Source organism: Gossypium hirsutum, chromosome D12, assembly GCF_007990345.1.
Source record: "Gossypium hirsutum isolate 1008001.06 chromosome D12, Gossypium_hirsutum_v2.1, whole genome shotgun sequence".
Taxonomy (NCBI): Eukaryota; Viridiplantae; Streptophyta; class Magnoliopsida; order Malvales; family Malvaceae; genus Gossypium; species Gossypium hirsutum.
This window is the reverse complement of record NC_053448.1, coordinates 13,064,031-13,079,941: the sequence shown is the minus strand read 5'-3', so window position 1 is coordinate 13,079,941 and position 15,911 is coordinate 13,064,031. Positions and strand designations below refer to the sequence as shown.

At 31.4% G+C, this 15,911-nt stretch overlaps 1 protein-coding gene and 1 long non-coding RNA gene across 5 annotated transcripts; one reads left to right on the top strand and one right to left on the bottom strand.

Moving 5' to 3' along the window:
• The first annotated feature begins 2,092 nt into the window (after positions 1-2,092).
• Positions 2,093-4,154, top strand: LOC107933016 (uncharacterized). Its single transcript, XR_001693541.2, has 2 exons — positions 2,093-2,329; positions 3,827-4,154. It is a non-coding gene; the product is annotated as an uncharacterized lncRNA (long non-coding RNA).
• A 1,513-nt stretch (positions 4,155-5,667) lies between these two features.
• On the bottom strand, positions 5,668-7,417 carry LOC107933009 (uncharacterized). Of its 4 annotated transcripts, none has more exons than XR_005922430.1 (4): positions 7,144-7,409; positions 6,831-7,004; positions 6,016-6,464; positions 5,668-5,927 (listed from the first exon to the last, which is right to left on the bottom strand). XR_005922430.1 is itself a non-coding variant. In XM_041108495.1 (3 exons), exons 1-3 carry the CDS (start codon positions 7,191-7,193, stop codon positions 6,424-6,426), a joined length of 306 nt encoding a protein of 101 aa, XP_040964429.1. In that variant the 5' UTR covers positions 7,194-7,402; the 3' UTR covers positions 6,209-6,423. The 4 variants fall into 4 exon arrangements, 1 of the variants encoding a protein (XP_040964429.1); XR_001693540.2 differs by having other exon boundaries at positions 6,831-6,947; positions 7,046-7,401; XR_005922429.1 differs by lacking the exon at positions 6,831-7,004 and having other exon boundaries at positions 7,046-7,417.
• Positions 7,418-15,911: the final 8,494 nt, after the last annotated feature.

Genomic DNA, 15,911 nt, shown 5'->3' with positions numbered 1-15,911 from the left:
CCAAATGGTCATTCGAGTTGCAGATATACCCGACAGTGATGATGTTTTATCAGCTGACTCTGTAGGGTAGAGTAGTCAGGTATTATGAATACCTTAAGCTGGAATGTTCGTGGGCTGGGGAACCCACGGACTGTTAATTGGCTCAAAAATAAACTGAGAGTTGTTCGTCCCCAAATTTCATTTCTTATGGAAACAAAATTCAATGTTCGAAGGATGGAGAATATTCAAAGATATTGTGGCTATAGCCATAGGATCGATATAGGAGCAAACGAGTCTAAAAGGGAGTTGTTTTTAGGATGAAAAACAAATATGAAGGTAACCTTGCATAGCTTTTCTAATCACCATGTAGATGTTGAGGTGTACAAAGAAGGTAGTGATATTAAATGGCACCTAACGGGTTTTTATGGTCATCCTGAGGGGCGACATCGGCTATTCTCTTAGAATTTACTTCAAAGACTGGGTACTGATCAATCTCTCCCATGGTTGGTGGTAGGGGATTTTAACAAAATTACCTACTCCTTTGAAAAATCATGTTGACGTGTTCGAGGGGATAGACAGATGCAAGACTTTCATTCTGCACTTCTAGATTGTGACCTTCATGATTTGGGTTACAATGGGAGATGGTACACATGGGAACAATAAAAATTTGAGGCTAAAAATATTAGGGAACGTCTTGATCGAGCAATTGTGAATTTTGGTTGGAGAAATCTTTTTTCAAATTTCGCAGTTAATCACCTTTCACACTCAATATCCAATCATTGTCTGCTTTATGTAAAATTCGTGGGTTCAAAATTTGGTAATAAAAGAAAGGGCCAAAGAAGATTTAAGTTTGACGCCGGTTGGTGCTTGGACGGGGACTGTGAAAATGTGGTCAAAGAATTTTAAGATTTGAATGCCGACCAAGTTCCTATCAAATTAAACAAGTTGGGTTGCCAACTCATGGGATGGAGTTCCCAACTAAGGATTAACCGAAAGGCCAAGAAAAAAGAGTGAAAGACAGATTAGATTTGCTAGTTTCGGAAGAACCCAAGGATGACACTTTTCTTGAGCTGACAGACATCCGTTTACAATTAAATTTGGAGGCAGATAAAGAAGAAAGGTATTGGAAACAACGTGCGCGTATCAATTGGTTGAAGTACAGGGACCGTAATACAAAGTTCTTCTATAGTTTTGCTACGGCAAGAAGGAAATTTAATCTCAGTAAAGGCTTAATGAATGATAATGGTGAATAGGTTGAGGACGAGAAAGGTATTGAGGCGACTATTTCTGGATATTTCAAGAACATTTTTATTACTTTGGAGGAGAACAATTCGGATGTAATATTTGAGAATGTTAGGATGGGTATCACGAATGACATGAACGAAAAGTTATTACAGGTATTTACTACGGAAGAAATATGGGTGGCAGTGAAAGATATGGTGCCTTTAAAAGCTTCTGGCCTTGATGGTTTCCCGACGCTTTTCTATCAACGCTATTGGAGCATTGTGGGTTCTGAGGTTTCCTCATTTTGTCTAAGCATTATTCGTGGAGACATTGTTGTGGAGGAGATCAACTGCACGCTTATCGTCTTGATTCCCAAGGTTAGTAACCCGAAAGACATTATTCAATTTAGACCTATTAGTCTATACAATGTGTTGTTCAAAATAATTGCCAAGTTTATAGTGAATAGAATGAGCGGGTTACTAAATGTATGCATAAATGAGGCATAATGAGCTTTTATTCTGAATAGATTAATTTTTTATAACACTTTGATTGCCTATGAGATTTTACATTCCTTGAAGTCAAAGCGATGGGGTGCAAAAGGTAACTTTGCTCTCAAATTAGACATGAGCAAAGCTTACAATAGAGTGGAGTGAGTGTAATAGCTCGTTTTTGGGTCAAATCAGAACAATATTTTCGGGACCACAAATCCGAAGTTAAAATATTAATTTTATTATTATATTAAAGTTTACAGCATGATAGAATTATTAGGTGAAAGCTTCATAAAGAAATTTTACTATTTGAGTGCTTAATTCGGTAAAGAGGACTAAATCGCGTAAAGCGTAAAAGTTGAATTTTAATAGCTAAAGGTATTAAATAGCTATAGGGTTTTAAATTGGAAGTCCTTATATGGTAATTAGCCCATTAGAGTTGATAGTTGATTTTAATGGCTTAGCATTTGTGTAATTTTTAAAGTTTATAAAGGTTAATTATGTAATTAGGTAATTAAAGTTAATAATAAATAAACCACATTAAACACCATTTTGTATCATCTTTCTTCAACCGAATTTCACAAAGAAGAAAGCCTTTTTTGTGCTTAACTTTCGACAATCTTATATCCTTCAATTTGGTATGTATTTTTAATCTATTTTTAATTATTTTTATGTTTTTGTGATCGTTGCAACTAGTACTAGCTAGCCCATGTCTTCAATTTCAAAATTGTAAAAGATTTTGATAGTTGCCATTGATGAGCTTATGTGTTTTTTGATGTTTAATGATGAAATATAAATATTAAATGTTAGATTTTCATATTTTATAAAGTAATTTTTGATGAAAATGCAAATTAAGGAATAAATTGTGAAAAGATGAAAATGTAAGTTTAAAATGTGAATAAATGTGAAATATAGGCTATTAAGGGCACTATGGTAATTCGGCCAAGCATGGGTCTTGCTGAATTTTATGAATTTTGTGTATTTCTGAAATAGAAACTAAATTGTAAGAAATGTGAAAGTTTAAGGCAAAAGTGCAAATTGACTTAAATGTGTTTTTAGACTGAACTGAATGATTATATGATTAAATGAGTTAATTTTGAATATATATAAATCAAGAAAAGAGGAATTCGAATTAGATCGGGGGAAAGGCAAAATTATCGAGTAACCGATCCGATTCGTCAATTCTGAGTACAAGGTAAGTTCATAAGTAAATAAATGTTTTTTTTAATTTAAATGTATATGTTTTATACATTGCCCAATTTGATTTGTATATAGATATATATTGCCGAATTTGATTTGTATATGGATATTCATTGTCGAATTTGATTTGTATAAAGATATACATTGTCGAATTTGATTCGTATATGGATATATATTGTCGAATTGATTTGAGCATTGCATGACTAGTTTCGTGCATGAATTGATTGAATTACGAAGTTGAAAACTCCGAACGAACCTTAATAAATGTATTGAATATTAATGTCATTATATTTGGACTTTCGAGGTGTAATTTCGTGTAAGACCATGTATGGGACATTGGCATCGAAATGAGAAAAAGTGTAAAACCATGTCTGGGACATTGACATAATATATGATTTGTATAAGACTGTTTGGGACAGTGTCATTGATATGCGTTAACATGTAAAATCATATTCGGAATATGACAATATACGAGTTTTATATGATTTCCGTATGATCTTAACAATTCTGAATGTGAATTTGAGTTGAATGGTTCAGGTATGTGTGAAGTTATATTCATGCAATCTTAAGGTAAGTTTAGTACTTAATGTGATAATATGCAATTATATGAATTAGTTAAATGTTTATGTGTTTGAGATTTATTTGAATTCAACTTAGTTGAATTGAATTATAAATATCATTGAGATAATTGAGAAAGAGGTTAGTACGAAACGATACAGGTACATACAGAACCTATTCGAGTATTTAATAGAGAAAGATAATGAAATGGTATTTGATCATGTTTTAAGACATGAGAAAGGTTTGTTGTAATTGTATATATGGTGATGTTATGTACAATTAGTTAAATTGTATGTATTTGATGTATTGAATTATTCACTTACGAGCTTACTAAGCTATGAAGCTTACTTCGTGTTATTTTCTTATGTTTTATGGAGAATCAAGGCTAGCTCGGATCCAAAAGTCGTTAAGAACATCATCGCGCTATAGGACATCTAAGTTGGTACTTTTGAATTGTATGTTTATGGTATAAGGCATGTATAGGCTAATGTCATATTGGTATGTTTTGAGTTATGATATTAACCATGAGATTTGGCTTTTAAATGCTAATGTGTATTTAGCCATATGAATTGGCTATTTAAGTGTTGAGAAAATGCATGTTTGAACTTAAGATGAATTGATGGTCATAGTAAGTTAAATTGATATACTTTTGAGTTAGTTTGGTACTAAAATTGAAATGAAATGAACGAAGTTTATTAGTTAACATTTATATAGTATTATGAATGTTGTTGATCAATTTGATAAGTAAATGTTTTATGCATGATTTATATGTGATTGAATTGTATATTTATGATAAATGGCATGTATAGGCTAGTGTCATCTTAGCATATTTTGAATTATAATATTAGCCATGAGATTTAGCTTTTAAAGGTTGGTATGTATTTGGCCGTATGAATTAGTTGTTTAAGTGTAGAGAAAATGCATGTTTGAACTTAAGATGAATTGATGGTTATAGTAAGTTAAATTAATATACTTTTGGGTTAATTTGGTACTAAAATTGAAATGAAATGAACGAAGTTTATTAGTTAACCTTTATATAGTATTATAAATGTTTTTGATCAATTTGATAAGTAAATGTTTTAGGCATGATTTATATATATTTGAATGTGAAAATATGTTGGTTTCCATATTGATTGTAAATTGGGTGCAGTTAAAATTGCAGAGAAAGTTAGATATTTATAAAAGGGTTATATTGAATTCACACAAAAATAAATAAATAAATATTTCAGAGTTTCCGAATTAGTCCCAAATCACTCCTAACTCATATTATAGACCTCAAGGGTTTATTTAAGGGACATTAAGATTATTTTATATTATATTTGATAATTATTTGTATATTAATTTTAAATTGTCCGATAGGTCAAAGTAATAATCCATAACCCTATTCCGGTGACAAACACAAGTTAAGGGTGTTAAAGTGGGACTTCCTAACCGATGTTTAAATTAGGTTTCCATATAAACTAGGTCACTTTTAATAATGAGATGCATGGCTTCATTTAGCTATACTGTGGGTATCAATGAGAATCTAAGCGACAAAATTATGCCTTCTAAGGGTCTTAGGCAAAAGATCATCTTAGCCTATACCTATTTAGTGTTTGTTCCGAAGGCTTTTCGGTGCTACTTGAGAAAGCTAAAGAGGAAAAGGTAGTGAATAATGTTAAAATCAGGAAAAGCTCTTTGTCCATTAACCATTTATTTTTTGCGAACGATAACTTATGTCTGGGGATGCTTCGAAAGAGGGGCATAAAACATCCAACATATTCTTTCAACATATGAAAAGGCTTAGAGTCAGGAGGTAAACTATGACAAGTCTTTAATTTTCTTTGGTTCAAATCTGAAGGAAGATGATAGAAATGTTGTCTCAAATGCTTTGGGAGTTTGTGTATCTTCCAATCCAAAGAAGTACCTTCGGTTACCAATGATGGTAGGGCGTAGCTAGATTAAGGAATTCCCTTACTATGTTGATAGATTTAAAAGTAGAATGGAAAGCTGGAATTTCAGATATCTATCTATGAACGGAAGGGAGACTTTAATAAAGTCAATTTTGCAAGCTCTACCAGTCTATGCAATGCAATGTTTTCTCTTCCCTAAATCGTTATGTGCAAAGCTAAAAAACGTACTTAATACATTTTGGTGGAGAAACGCAAAAACGGCGAAGCAGATTCATTGGAGCTCATGAAAGGAATTATGTGCATCGAAGTCAAAAGGTGGATTAGGATTTCGCGATTTTGTAAGCTTTAACTTGTCTTTATTAGCAAAACAATGCTGGCGAATTTAGACCCAGCCTGATTGTTTGTTAGCAAAAGTATTAAAGGCACGATATCCACCAACACTCAAATTTTATTTTAGCTAGGTTAGGTTCTTACCCATACCTTACCTAACGAAGTATTATGGCTGCGCGCGAATTACTGGAAACGGGTAATGGCTGGTGAATTGGGGACGGGGCGAGTGTGAATCTCTGGAATGCTCAGTGGATCCCTGGTTCAAAAAACGGAAGATTAAAATGCCAGAACATCACCACAAAGTATACATTGGTTGCGGATTTAATTAATCATCAAAAGGGTACCTGGTGTAAAGATGCAGTCCGAGAAATTGCTGATGCCACTCAGGTCGACGCAATTCTGTCCACCCTTCTATCTCGCTTGCAGATTCCAGATATTCGAATTTGGAGTGTGGATGGCTCGGTAGTATATACAGTAAAGAGTGGGTACAGACTCTTGACTTAATCAAAATTGCCCAAACAAAATACTCCGAATGACTCTACAGGCATAACAGCTACAACATTTTTCACCAAACTGCGGTCTCTACAATTACCACAGAAAGTCAAAATACATCTGTGGAAAACGTACAGAAACTTTCTTCCTACTTTTACAAATCTGGAAAAGCATCATCTTTCTACTTCTAGTGCATGTCTAATGTGTTCAGATGAGTGGAATTCTGTAAATCACATACTCCGTTTCTGCCTATTGACGATTCAAGTTATGGATGCTCCACACATAACCCGTTCAACTGTCCCTACAAGGATGGAACACAGAAAATGGTTAATCGATTCTTTTATGATGGGTGATGATCTGATCAGAAAAATCTTAACAGTGACAAATGGGCGCTTTGGTTTAACAGAAATCGATTACTACACGAGGGTATTCGACAATCAGTTCAAGAGATTTCGTGCTTTATTACTGGCTATCTGAATGAATGAAATTCACTATCCTATGAAAATACCCATCTGAGTGCTCAAAAAAAGGGTAGCTGGAAACCTCAAAACCAGGATTTTCTAAAAATTAATTTCGATTCCTCATTTATTGTCGAAAATAAAAAAAATCCTTTTCAGGAATTATTATAAGAAATGAGGAAGGACTCATACTAGGGGCATGTAATTACCCTCATCTACATGTTGCAGATGCGTTTGTGGCAGAAGCTTTGGCATGCGAGAGGGCGCTCTGGTTTGCTGGTGAACTGGGTTTCTAATATATTGAGGTTGAAGGAGATTCTCTTGCACTAATCAAAAAACTCAGATCGTCGGAACAAGATAGATCGATCCTAAGCCCAATCATCCTGGAAATCAAGAACATGGTTATTAGTTTTGAATCGGTTACCTTTTCTCATGTATGGAGAGAACAAAACGAGGCTGCACACTCCAAGGCCATGGAAGGCCGTCGTCTTGCTGTAGATAGCTACTGGATCGAAGAGGCACCTGAGATGGTTGAGAAAGTGGTTGAGAAGGACATGGTATAATTTAACCATTGCTAATTTGCTGGCTTTTGGCTGCGGTTTTCTCGGAATCTCCTTAGCTTTCACTCCGATTGCAATCCGAAGCTGTCACTCTCCATGGTTGGTTTTCTGGAGAGTCTGTTGGGTTTCCTGTGGGTGGTTTCTAGGAGGTTTTTCTTTATGTTTTTTCGGGTTTCATTTATTGTTCATTTATGTGGTTTTACTTTTTTAGATATTTGGGCTAGTACTTTTATGATCCCCAATGCATAACTTTATGTTTTATTTATCCTCCTTTTTTAATGAAAACCAGCTTTATTCCTCCAAAAAAATAAAATATATTTTTATATTTTTAATAATTAGATTTAAATAAAAATATTTTTAAATAATTTTATTTACACCAAAAATTTTATGACACGTGTATTCGTGTGAAAACCATATATTTAGAATATAAGTGGGTGTTTAAAAATAAAATAAATAAACAATGAAATGTAAAGTTTGAAACTAATAATAATAACAATACATGTGCAATATGTACAAAATTAAAATAAAAATAGTTTAATTTGTGAGTAAAAGAAAATTGAAATAGGTAAATACATCATACTAAAAATATTAAATGCACTTCAATTGTTCACAATGGTACTGACATTTTTCTATAGCACGTTAAAATGTTATCAAGTTAGTGAAAAGAAAATTCGATATTAAAATTATATTTTTTAACAACTAAATATCAAATTGACTTTTGATACCAATATAATCAATGACATTATCTATAAACGCAATCAATGACATTATTAATATACAAAAAATTCGTGAGAGAAAATATTTTATGTTAAAAGTTAATTATTTTAAGTTCACTCAAGAATTATTGTTGGTGTAGTAGTAAAGAATTTGTTTATAAATCTACTAAATACAAGTTCAATATCTGAATATGTTAATTTTAATTCTTTTATTTTAAAACTATATAAAAGTATAAAAAGACAAAAAATTAAAATAGTAATAGTCATTTAATAAAAGGATATATTAATCATTTACTAACTAAGTTGATACTCGATTAGCTTGTGATACCAACTTTTGATAATTTTATAAATAGTATAGATTCAAGCTGAATAAACCTATAAACAAAAACCATTTATTCGAGTTTGATTCAAGTCAAGATAAGTGTACTAGATCAATAAACCACTTAACCCATGATATAAATGTATCAAATATTAACAATATTATTATAAAAATAACTTATTTTTTAGATAGCAAGTATCCACAAATGATGAATATCAAATATTAATTCTATGTAACTATATATGAATAACTTATTTTTCTAGTTTAGATTTTTATCCTTCCCTTACAAGAATAGACTTTTTTTTTAAGTAAAATATTTATCAAAAGCAACTATATATGAATATCAAACATTAGTTCTATGTAAATAAACATTAATGCTTAATGATATTAAGGGTATACGAAGATTTTGATCTTCCGAAAATGATAAATTTGCTTTTAAACTCTTTTAAAATTTTAAAAAGTATAAATTGGTATAATAGTAAACTTACACTTCAACCTAAAAAACTTATGATTCAAATCTAACTCTTTAAAATAAAATTTTAACTTCGCCATTGATGATATTAAGGGAGATTTTAGATTATTGGTAATAAATCATTTTAGTATAATTGCTTAATCTTTTATGAAGCTCAAACACTCATTCTTCAAATGATTTTTCTTTTATGAACTTCTTAATCAAAATGTAATCCAATTATTATTATATATTGACCACTGCTTCACCCTTTAAACGTAAAATACTTATCAATGCAATATAATTTGAGTATATATATAATTTATATACTTATATATTAAAGGAAGGTTAGATCTTCCACTTTATGTCATGAGTCGCGGATCAAATATAATTTATATACTTATATATTAAAGGAAGGTTAGATCTTCCACTTTATGTCATGAGTCGCGGATCAAAGCTCGTGATCATTGCGCACAGAACTTCCAATAGAGGTTAACTGATTAAATGGGCCTTATTTGACCCGCTAATATCCCGAAAATTACTACAGTAAGAAAGTAAAATAATATCCTTAATATAGTAAAATAAGGAAATAAAGTGATAAAAAGGGTAATATTGAGTTATGTCAACATTGGGAAGTATATTATAACATATTAATTCAAGAAAGATTAAATTGCAAAAGTGAGAAAAGTTTTGTTGCCCAAGAGTAAATACTCAAAATTTGAGGGGTTAAAGTGTAAATACAAAAAATTTGAAGGACCAATAGTGTAAATATGAACATTTGGAGATCTCAAATGTGTCGATATCAATGGTGACTCATTATTTCGATGAATCATTTCTTCGGACAGAAGAAAATTATGTAAACACTTACTCGAAATCTCACTTATCAGATTCCATTGTGGAAGACACAATTTTTTCTGAAGAATTCGCCATGATATATCTGATCCATGCATAATATCATGAAAAATGGATACAAATTTTTGACTGCTACTTAGTATCGGCAATAGGTCTGAAAAAGTATCTAAAAATATCAAATTTAGATATTTGTACCCTGTCGAAATTTTAAGGGTGGAATAATCTAGAAACTAAGGAAAATGGATGAATTAGGACCAAATTGAAAAGGTGAAGAATTTTGAGGGACTAAATTGTAATTTTACCAAATTAAGTGATGACTCAATGATGAAATTTCAAAAGATTATAAAGGGAAAAATGGTCAAATAGAGAGAGAGAGAGAATTCTAGAAGGTAATGATGATGTTTGTGATATTTTTAATTAATTAATTAGATAAATTTTATTTAATTAATATTTTATTAAGATTTTTAGTATTATTATATTATTAAATGATTAATATAAAAGGGAGGAAAGATGATGAAAACAATTATGATCTTTCCATGCAACCAACGTTAGAAGAGAAGAGAATAAAGAAAGTTTTGCTTTCTTTACAATTTGGTCCTTTTACCAAAAATTTACTATTTTCATCTAGAAATTAAAAGAATTTCTATAGCTTCCAAGAGAGAAAAATAATAAGGAGACAATGGGGAGCTAGAATGTCAAGTTAGATTCAAGAAATCGAAGCTAGAGAAGAGAGAAAATCAAGTTAAAGATTGAAATCAATAGCACAAGGTAAGAACATCAAGATTTCAATATATTTTTAAGTTTGTTATTGTTGAAAAAAAGCATGGAAATGATGTTATAGTAGAGTTTTCTTAAATAAAGTCTTATGTTCTTTATATATTAGTGAAGGGAAATAAGTTAAAATGATGGGAAATATTATAGAGAAAAGGAATTAGGGAGTTATAAACTTAGTAATCAACATCTTGCACTAAAACAATTTTGGACAGCAATAGTAGGTTAACTTTGAAAAATCACCAAAAATTGAATAAAAATAATTATGAGTTATAATTTATATTATTAGAATCTTTATTGAGTCTATTTTCAAACGAAACAAGCAAAAATATCATCTGAATTCTGTACAATGAGATAATTAATTTTTAGTGAAAAGGGGTCAGAACTGTCAAACAGTGAAAGAGTGGAAACTTTAAAGAATAAACTGTACTTATTAGCTAAACCAAAAATTCTGAAAATCTTATGGTAAGAAGATATGTGAGTCTAGTTTCATAGGAATTTAGCGGATCTTAATTTGGAGTTCCGTATCTCAAGATATAAATAATTTAGTGACTATGACTCAAGTGGACATCTTTGAATTAATATATAAATAAATAGTGGAATTATAGATAATGTTACATATAAGCATATTATACATTAAGGATGTGGAATGGAGAGGAGGAGGTGGAAAATAAATGATTATTCAACTAGCATGAGTTCTCATTAAAAATGACCAATTTGCATGTTTTAGGTTCAAGGACTAAATTGAATAAAAGTAATATTTTAAGGGTAAATTGGTAAAAATGTCAAAAAGTGACCAAATTGCATGAAATGAATTGTTTTATTATTTAAATTAATAAATTGAATGAAATATTAATTTATATCAAGATTGTGTGGAAATTCGAGGAAAATAGAAATTACCAAAATGTCCCTGAATTTTGGTATTTCTGCAATTTAGCCTGGTAAGTTCGTGTAACTTGAATTATATTCATAGATGATTGAAATATATATATTGGATTGAGAAATTGATTTGAATTGTGAACATGAGAAATTGTAAATTGAATGAAATGGAAATGAAGCTTTGAATTACATGAGTAAATATCGGGTCTCGTAAGCCCTATTTGTTATGAATATAATATTTCGAGGATATGTTGTAAAGAATTATAAAAGCACGTTAATAATTTAAAATTTTTAATTTGGATGAAATTTTGTAACTCGGTTTAATACGTATGCAAATGTATGTCTTCTAGTAATGCCTCGTACCCTATTCCGGCGTCAAATACGGGTAGGGGGTGTTACAATGTGACATCGCCTGATTCGGTCATAACGTTTAGACCGGGTTTGGGGTGTTACATTTAGTGGTATCAGAGCTATGGTTTAGTCGGCTCTCGGACTAACATAGCGTTTGTAAGTTTAGCTATACATGTCATATTATTACTCATGATAATGTAATATCTTCCGACTCCAATGAAATTGTTTTGTAAGACAGAGATGACTTCTAACCGAGTTGTTTCCAATAATTCTAAAAAAAATTATGTTGAGGTGATTGAAATGTGTTTATGATGAAACGAAATTTAGAAAAGTATGAATAGAAAATTCATGATAAGTATGTGTTAACGTATGAAGTAAGACAACCATGAGTTGAGAAATGTAGAAATGTAGAACAAAATGAAAGTTTATATGGTGATATGCTCATCCACGTTTGCTTGGCGCGCATATGATGTTATGTGCTCAACATATTTGATTAAGTAAATATGGTAAGTAAATATACACAAATAGATGGAATGTATGTTTATGTACACTTGCTTGAATAAGTGTAATCAGTATGTTTATATGATAGAATCTTATGTTTAATTGTTAAATTAGAAATAATATGATGTTTGTTTTATGTCTTTGCTATTGAACCATGAATATTATAATAGTATGAAAATTGAATTGAAAGATCAAATTGAGTAGAACACAGGAATGAGTACTTTCGTTCAGTGATATGTGAAGAATTTAGAGAAAAGACCATGGTTGGACCGTGGCAACATGTGATATGTGATTTTTGTATAAGACCATATCTGGGATATGACATCGACGTGCGATATCGTATAAGACCATGTCTGGGACATGGCATCTACATCGATATGTGAGCTAGTGTAAGACCATGTCTGAGACATGGCATTGGCATTATTGAAATTATGAGAAGTCCCATGTAAGACCATGTCTAGGATATGGCATTGACATCGAGATGAGAGGTCCCATGTAAGACCATGTTTGGGACATGACGTTGGCACCGAGATGAGAGGTCCCATGTAAGGCAATGTCTGGGACATGGCGTTGGCACCGAGATGAGAGGTCCCATGTAAGATCAAGTCTGGGACATGGCATTGGCACCGAGATGAGAGGTCCCATGTAATACCATGTCTGGGACATGGCGTTGGCACTGAGATGAGAGGTCCCATGTAAGATCATGTCTGGGACATGGCGTTGGCACCGAGATGAGAGGTCCCCCGTAAGACCATGTCTGGGACATGGCATGGGCAACGATATGAGAATTCCCATGTAAGACCATATCTGGGATATGACATTGGCAGTACAGGAAACATCCCATGTAAGACTATGTTTGGGACATAGCTTTGGCATGTTATATTCAGATAAGAGACCTGAGTATCCTTAGTATTCTAAGTAATTCAACAGGCTAGTAAAGAAATTATGTTACATGAAAGTTCAGGTAAAAGTATGATAAATAGATTCAAGTGAGTATAAAGATTAAGAATATTTTAGTTATCAGTTGAGAAAAGAATTTCAATAAGGAATGAGCAAGCTATAATCATGAGTTGTTTAAGCAAGCAAGTAAGTAAACAAGTAAGAGAGTAAATAAAGAAGAAGTTAAATTTGATGAGACAAAATATTCAGGTATGATACTTAAAAGAATGTATGTATTAATTGGAAGTTTTTTTAGTGAATGGAATAAAGTGAGGTTCGTGATAACAGAATTAGTCAGAAAAATGATAATTAAGTGGTAAAGATGTCTGTGTGTGAAGGTTACAGTCGAAATGAACATGATGATCTTTTCTGAATATTATATATATATTCTTTTATTCTCAGAGATATGTATGTGTAATTGTTCAGTTCTGATAGAGTTCTTATGTTGTGAGAATGTTAGCTAATTATAATGTTAGACGAAAGCCCTATTGGTCTGGTCGGTTTATGACCGGTTATTGTTCTGTTTTGCATGCATATTTAGAAAGTGTATTGTTTTGCTATAAGAAATATTGTGCTGATGACTAAATTGCAAAACATGTAAACGTGATATGTGAAGTACATGATATGGATTATTAGTAAATTACGGATGAATAATGAATTTTGAAATATAATACATGTATTAAAGGTAGAGAATATATAAATATATGAACTATTGATACAAGAATTAAATTGTAAAGCATGTAAAAACATTATGAGAAAAGTGTAAAAGTGATATGCATGCATGAAGTAACTTGCCCAAGTAGACGAGATTAGAACTATTAGGATATTAAGGGAGTTTAGCGTGCTCTCTGATTATTAGCACATTTATGTTCTCTGTATAATACTTTAGTGCTTTCTGTTTAATAGTGCATAATAATGCACCTCTGTATCAGTTCCGTATATCCTAAGTATTCTATTTAATCTACTGGGCCTCTGCTAAAAAAGATAAATAATTTTCGTTACAAGGTAAATATTTACCTCTGATTCATGTTTGAAATATTGAATTAAAAATAAATTGTGAAATAAAAGGATAGAGAATGAATACAAATACTAAGCTAGGTAAATATGTACAGAAGGGAACTATAGAATGATAGAGATGACTTTAAGAAAACTAAATCAAGAAAAGACTTCTGGTTATGAAGAAAGAGAGGAAATAAGAACTCGATTAAGTAAAAAGAAGAATATTATTGAAAAGGAAGTACAAAATGATATAAAAGCTAGAAATGTTAGTGATAAGAATGGATAGAAAAAGATAATTGAAAGAATATAGAAATGATGAAGTTCATGATGAAAATAAAACAAGGAAATTTCGAGGACGAAATTTATTTTAAGGGGGAGAGAAATGTAATACCCCGAAAATTACTACAGTAAGAAAGTAAGATAATATCCTTAATATAGTAAAATAAGAAAATAAAGTGATAAAAAGGGTAGTATTGAGTTATGTCAACATTGGGAAGTATATTATGACATATTAATTCAAGAAAGATTAAATTGCAATAGTGAGAAAAGTTTGTTGCCCAAGAGTAAATACTCAAAATTTGAGGGGTTAAAGTGTAAATACAAAAAATTTGAAGGACCAATAGTGTAAATATTTTAAGGGTGGAATAATCTAGAAACTAAGAAAAATGGATGAATTAGGACCAAATTGAAAATGTGAAGAATTTTGAGGGACTAAATTATAATTTTACCAAATTAAGTGATGACTCAAGGATGGAATTTCAAAATATTATAAAGGGCAAAATGGTCAAATAGAGAGAGAGAATTCTAGAAGGTAATGATGATGTTTGTGATATTTTTAATTAATTAATTAGATAAATGTTATTTAATTAATATTTTATTAGGATTTTTAGTATTATTTTATTATTAAATGATTAATATAAAAGGGAGGAAAGATGATGAAAAAATTATCATCTTTCCATGCAACCAATGTTAGAAGAGAAGAGAAGAAAGAAAATTTTGCTTTCTTTACAGGCCCGACTCGTGGAACATATGCAAAAGCCTATCTACTTGAAGTCTTGGTGGTCTAATAAAACACCAGTAAAACTAGAGTTACCACGGTAACTAATGTAAATCCTAAGGGATAAAAATGTATAGAGTCTAAGTTCCTTAGGACTCTCAATTGTAGATAGGCTCTAATCTTGATCATCGATGTAAGTCAATCTATATTGTTAGCTTTTAGGGAGCTTAACTATAGATAAAAGTCTCCCCCTTCATTTATAATCATCCCATTGATAATTAAAGAATATATTTTAGAGCATTTAATCAAACATTTGATGTGAATTCCTTTCTTGTGGCTTTTTCAATTCTCTTCTTGCTCTTTCGTTTTGAGTTCGCTTTCACTTCGTTTTGGAATTTTTAAAAGAATTCTTACTTTTCGGGAGTTAGGCTAACTTAGGCAAATTTGAAGAAAAGATATCGCCTAAGGACGTACGATTTGTGAAACTAAAGTTTTACCCCCATGACAGTTGATATCAGAGCTAAGGTTTTGAAGGTGCTGATTGAGATGTCGAAAGGAGTAGATGACCAATTTGAGTCAATAGAGACTCGTAGGAGGGGCAAGAAAGCTAGCAACTTAAGAGATATACTGTCATCTTTAGATGGCAAGGTTGTCAAACTTGAGGGTAAATTAATGCATTCACAGTAACATCAAAGATAAAAATGTACCAACAATATCATTAGGAGCGGAGGCCTCCTCACGCACACTAATCGCATAAGCTCTGGTAGGAGCTCGAGCTTCAGATCGAACTGTTGTGTCTTTGGTCCCAGTTCTACTGACTCTTACGGTACTGCTATTCCTTGGTCGTCTCTCTCTAGTAGAAGTAACAACAAGTTTTGCATTTTGGTCTCTATTTAACTCATTTTGATTCAAGCAATCTTTCTTGAAATGATCGAGAGATCCATAATTAAAGTAGGAT

Coding starts and splice junctions, on each gene's coding strand:
- LOC107933009 (XM_041108495.1), bottom strand. CDS start 7,193: ATGGTTAAATTATACCATGTCCTTCTCAACCACTTTCTCAACCATCTC. Junction 6,948..7,045: donor CTCTCCATACATGAGAAAAG/GTAACCGATTCA, acceptor TTTTTTGATTAG/TGCAAGAGAATCTCCTTCAA. Junction 6,465..6,830: donor TCTGCAACATGTAGATGAGG/GTAATTACATGC, acceptor CCATCCTTGTAG/GGACAGTTGAACGGGTTATG.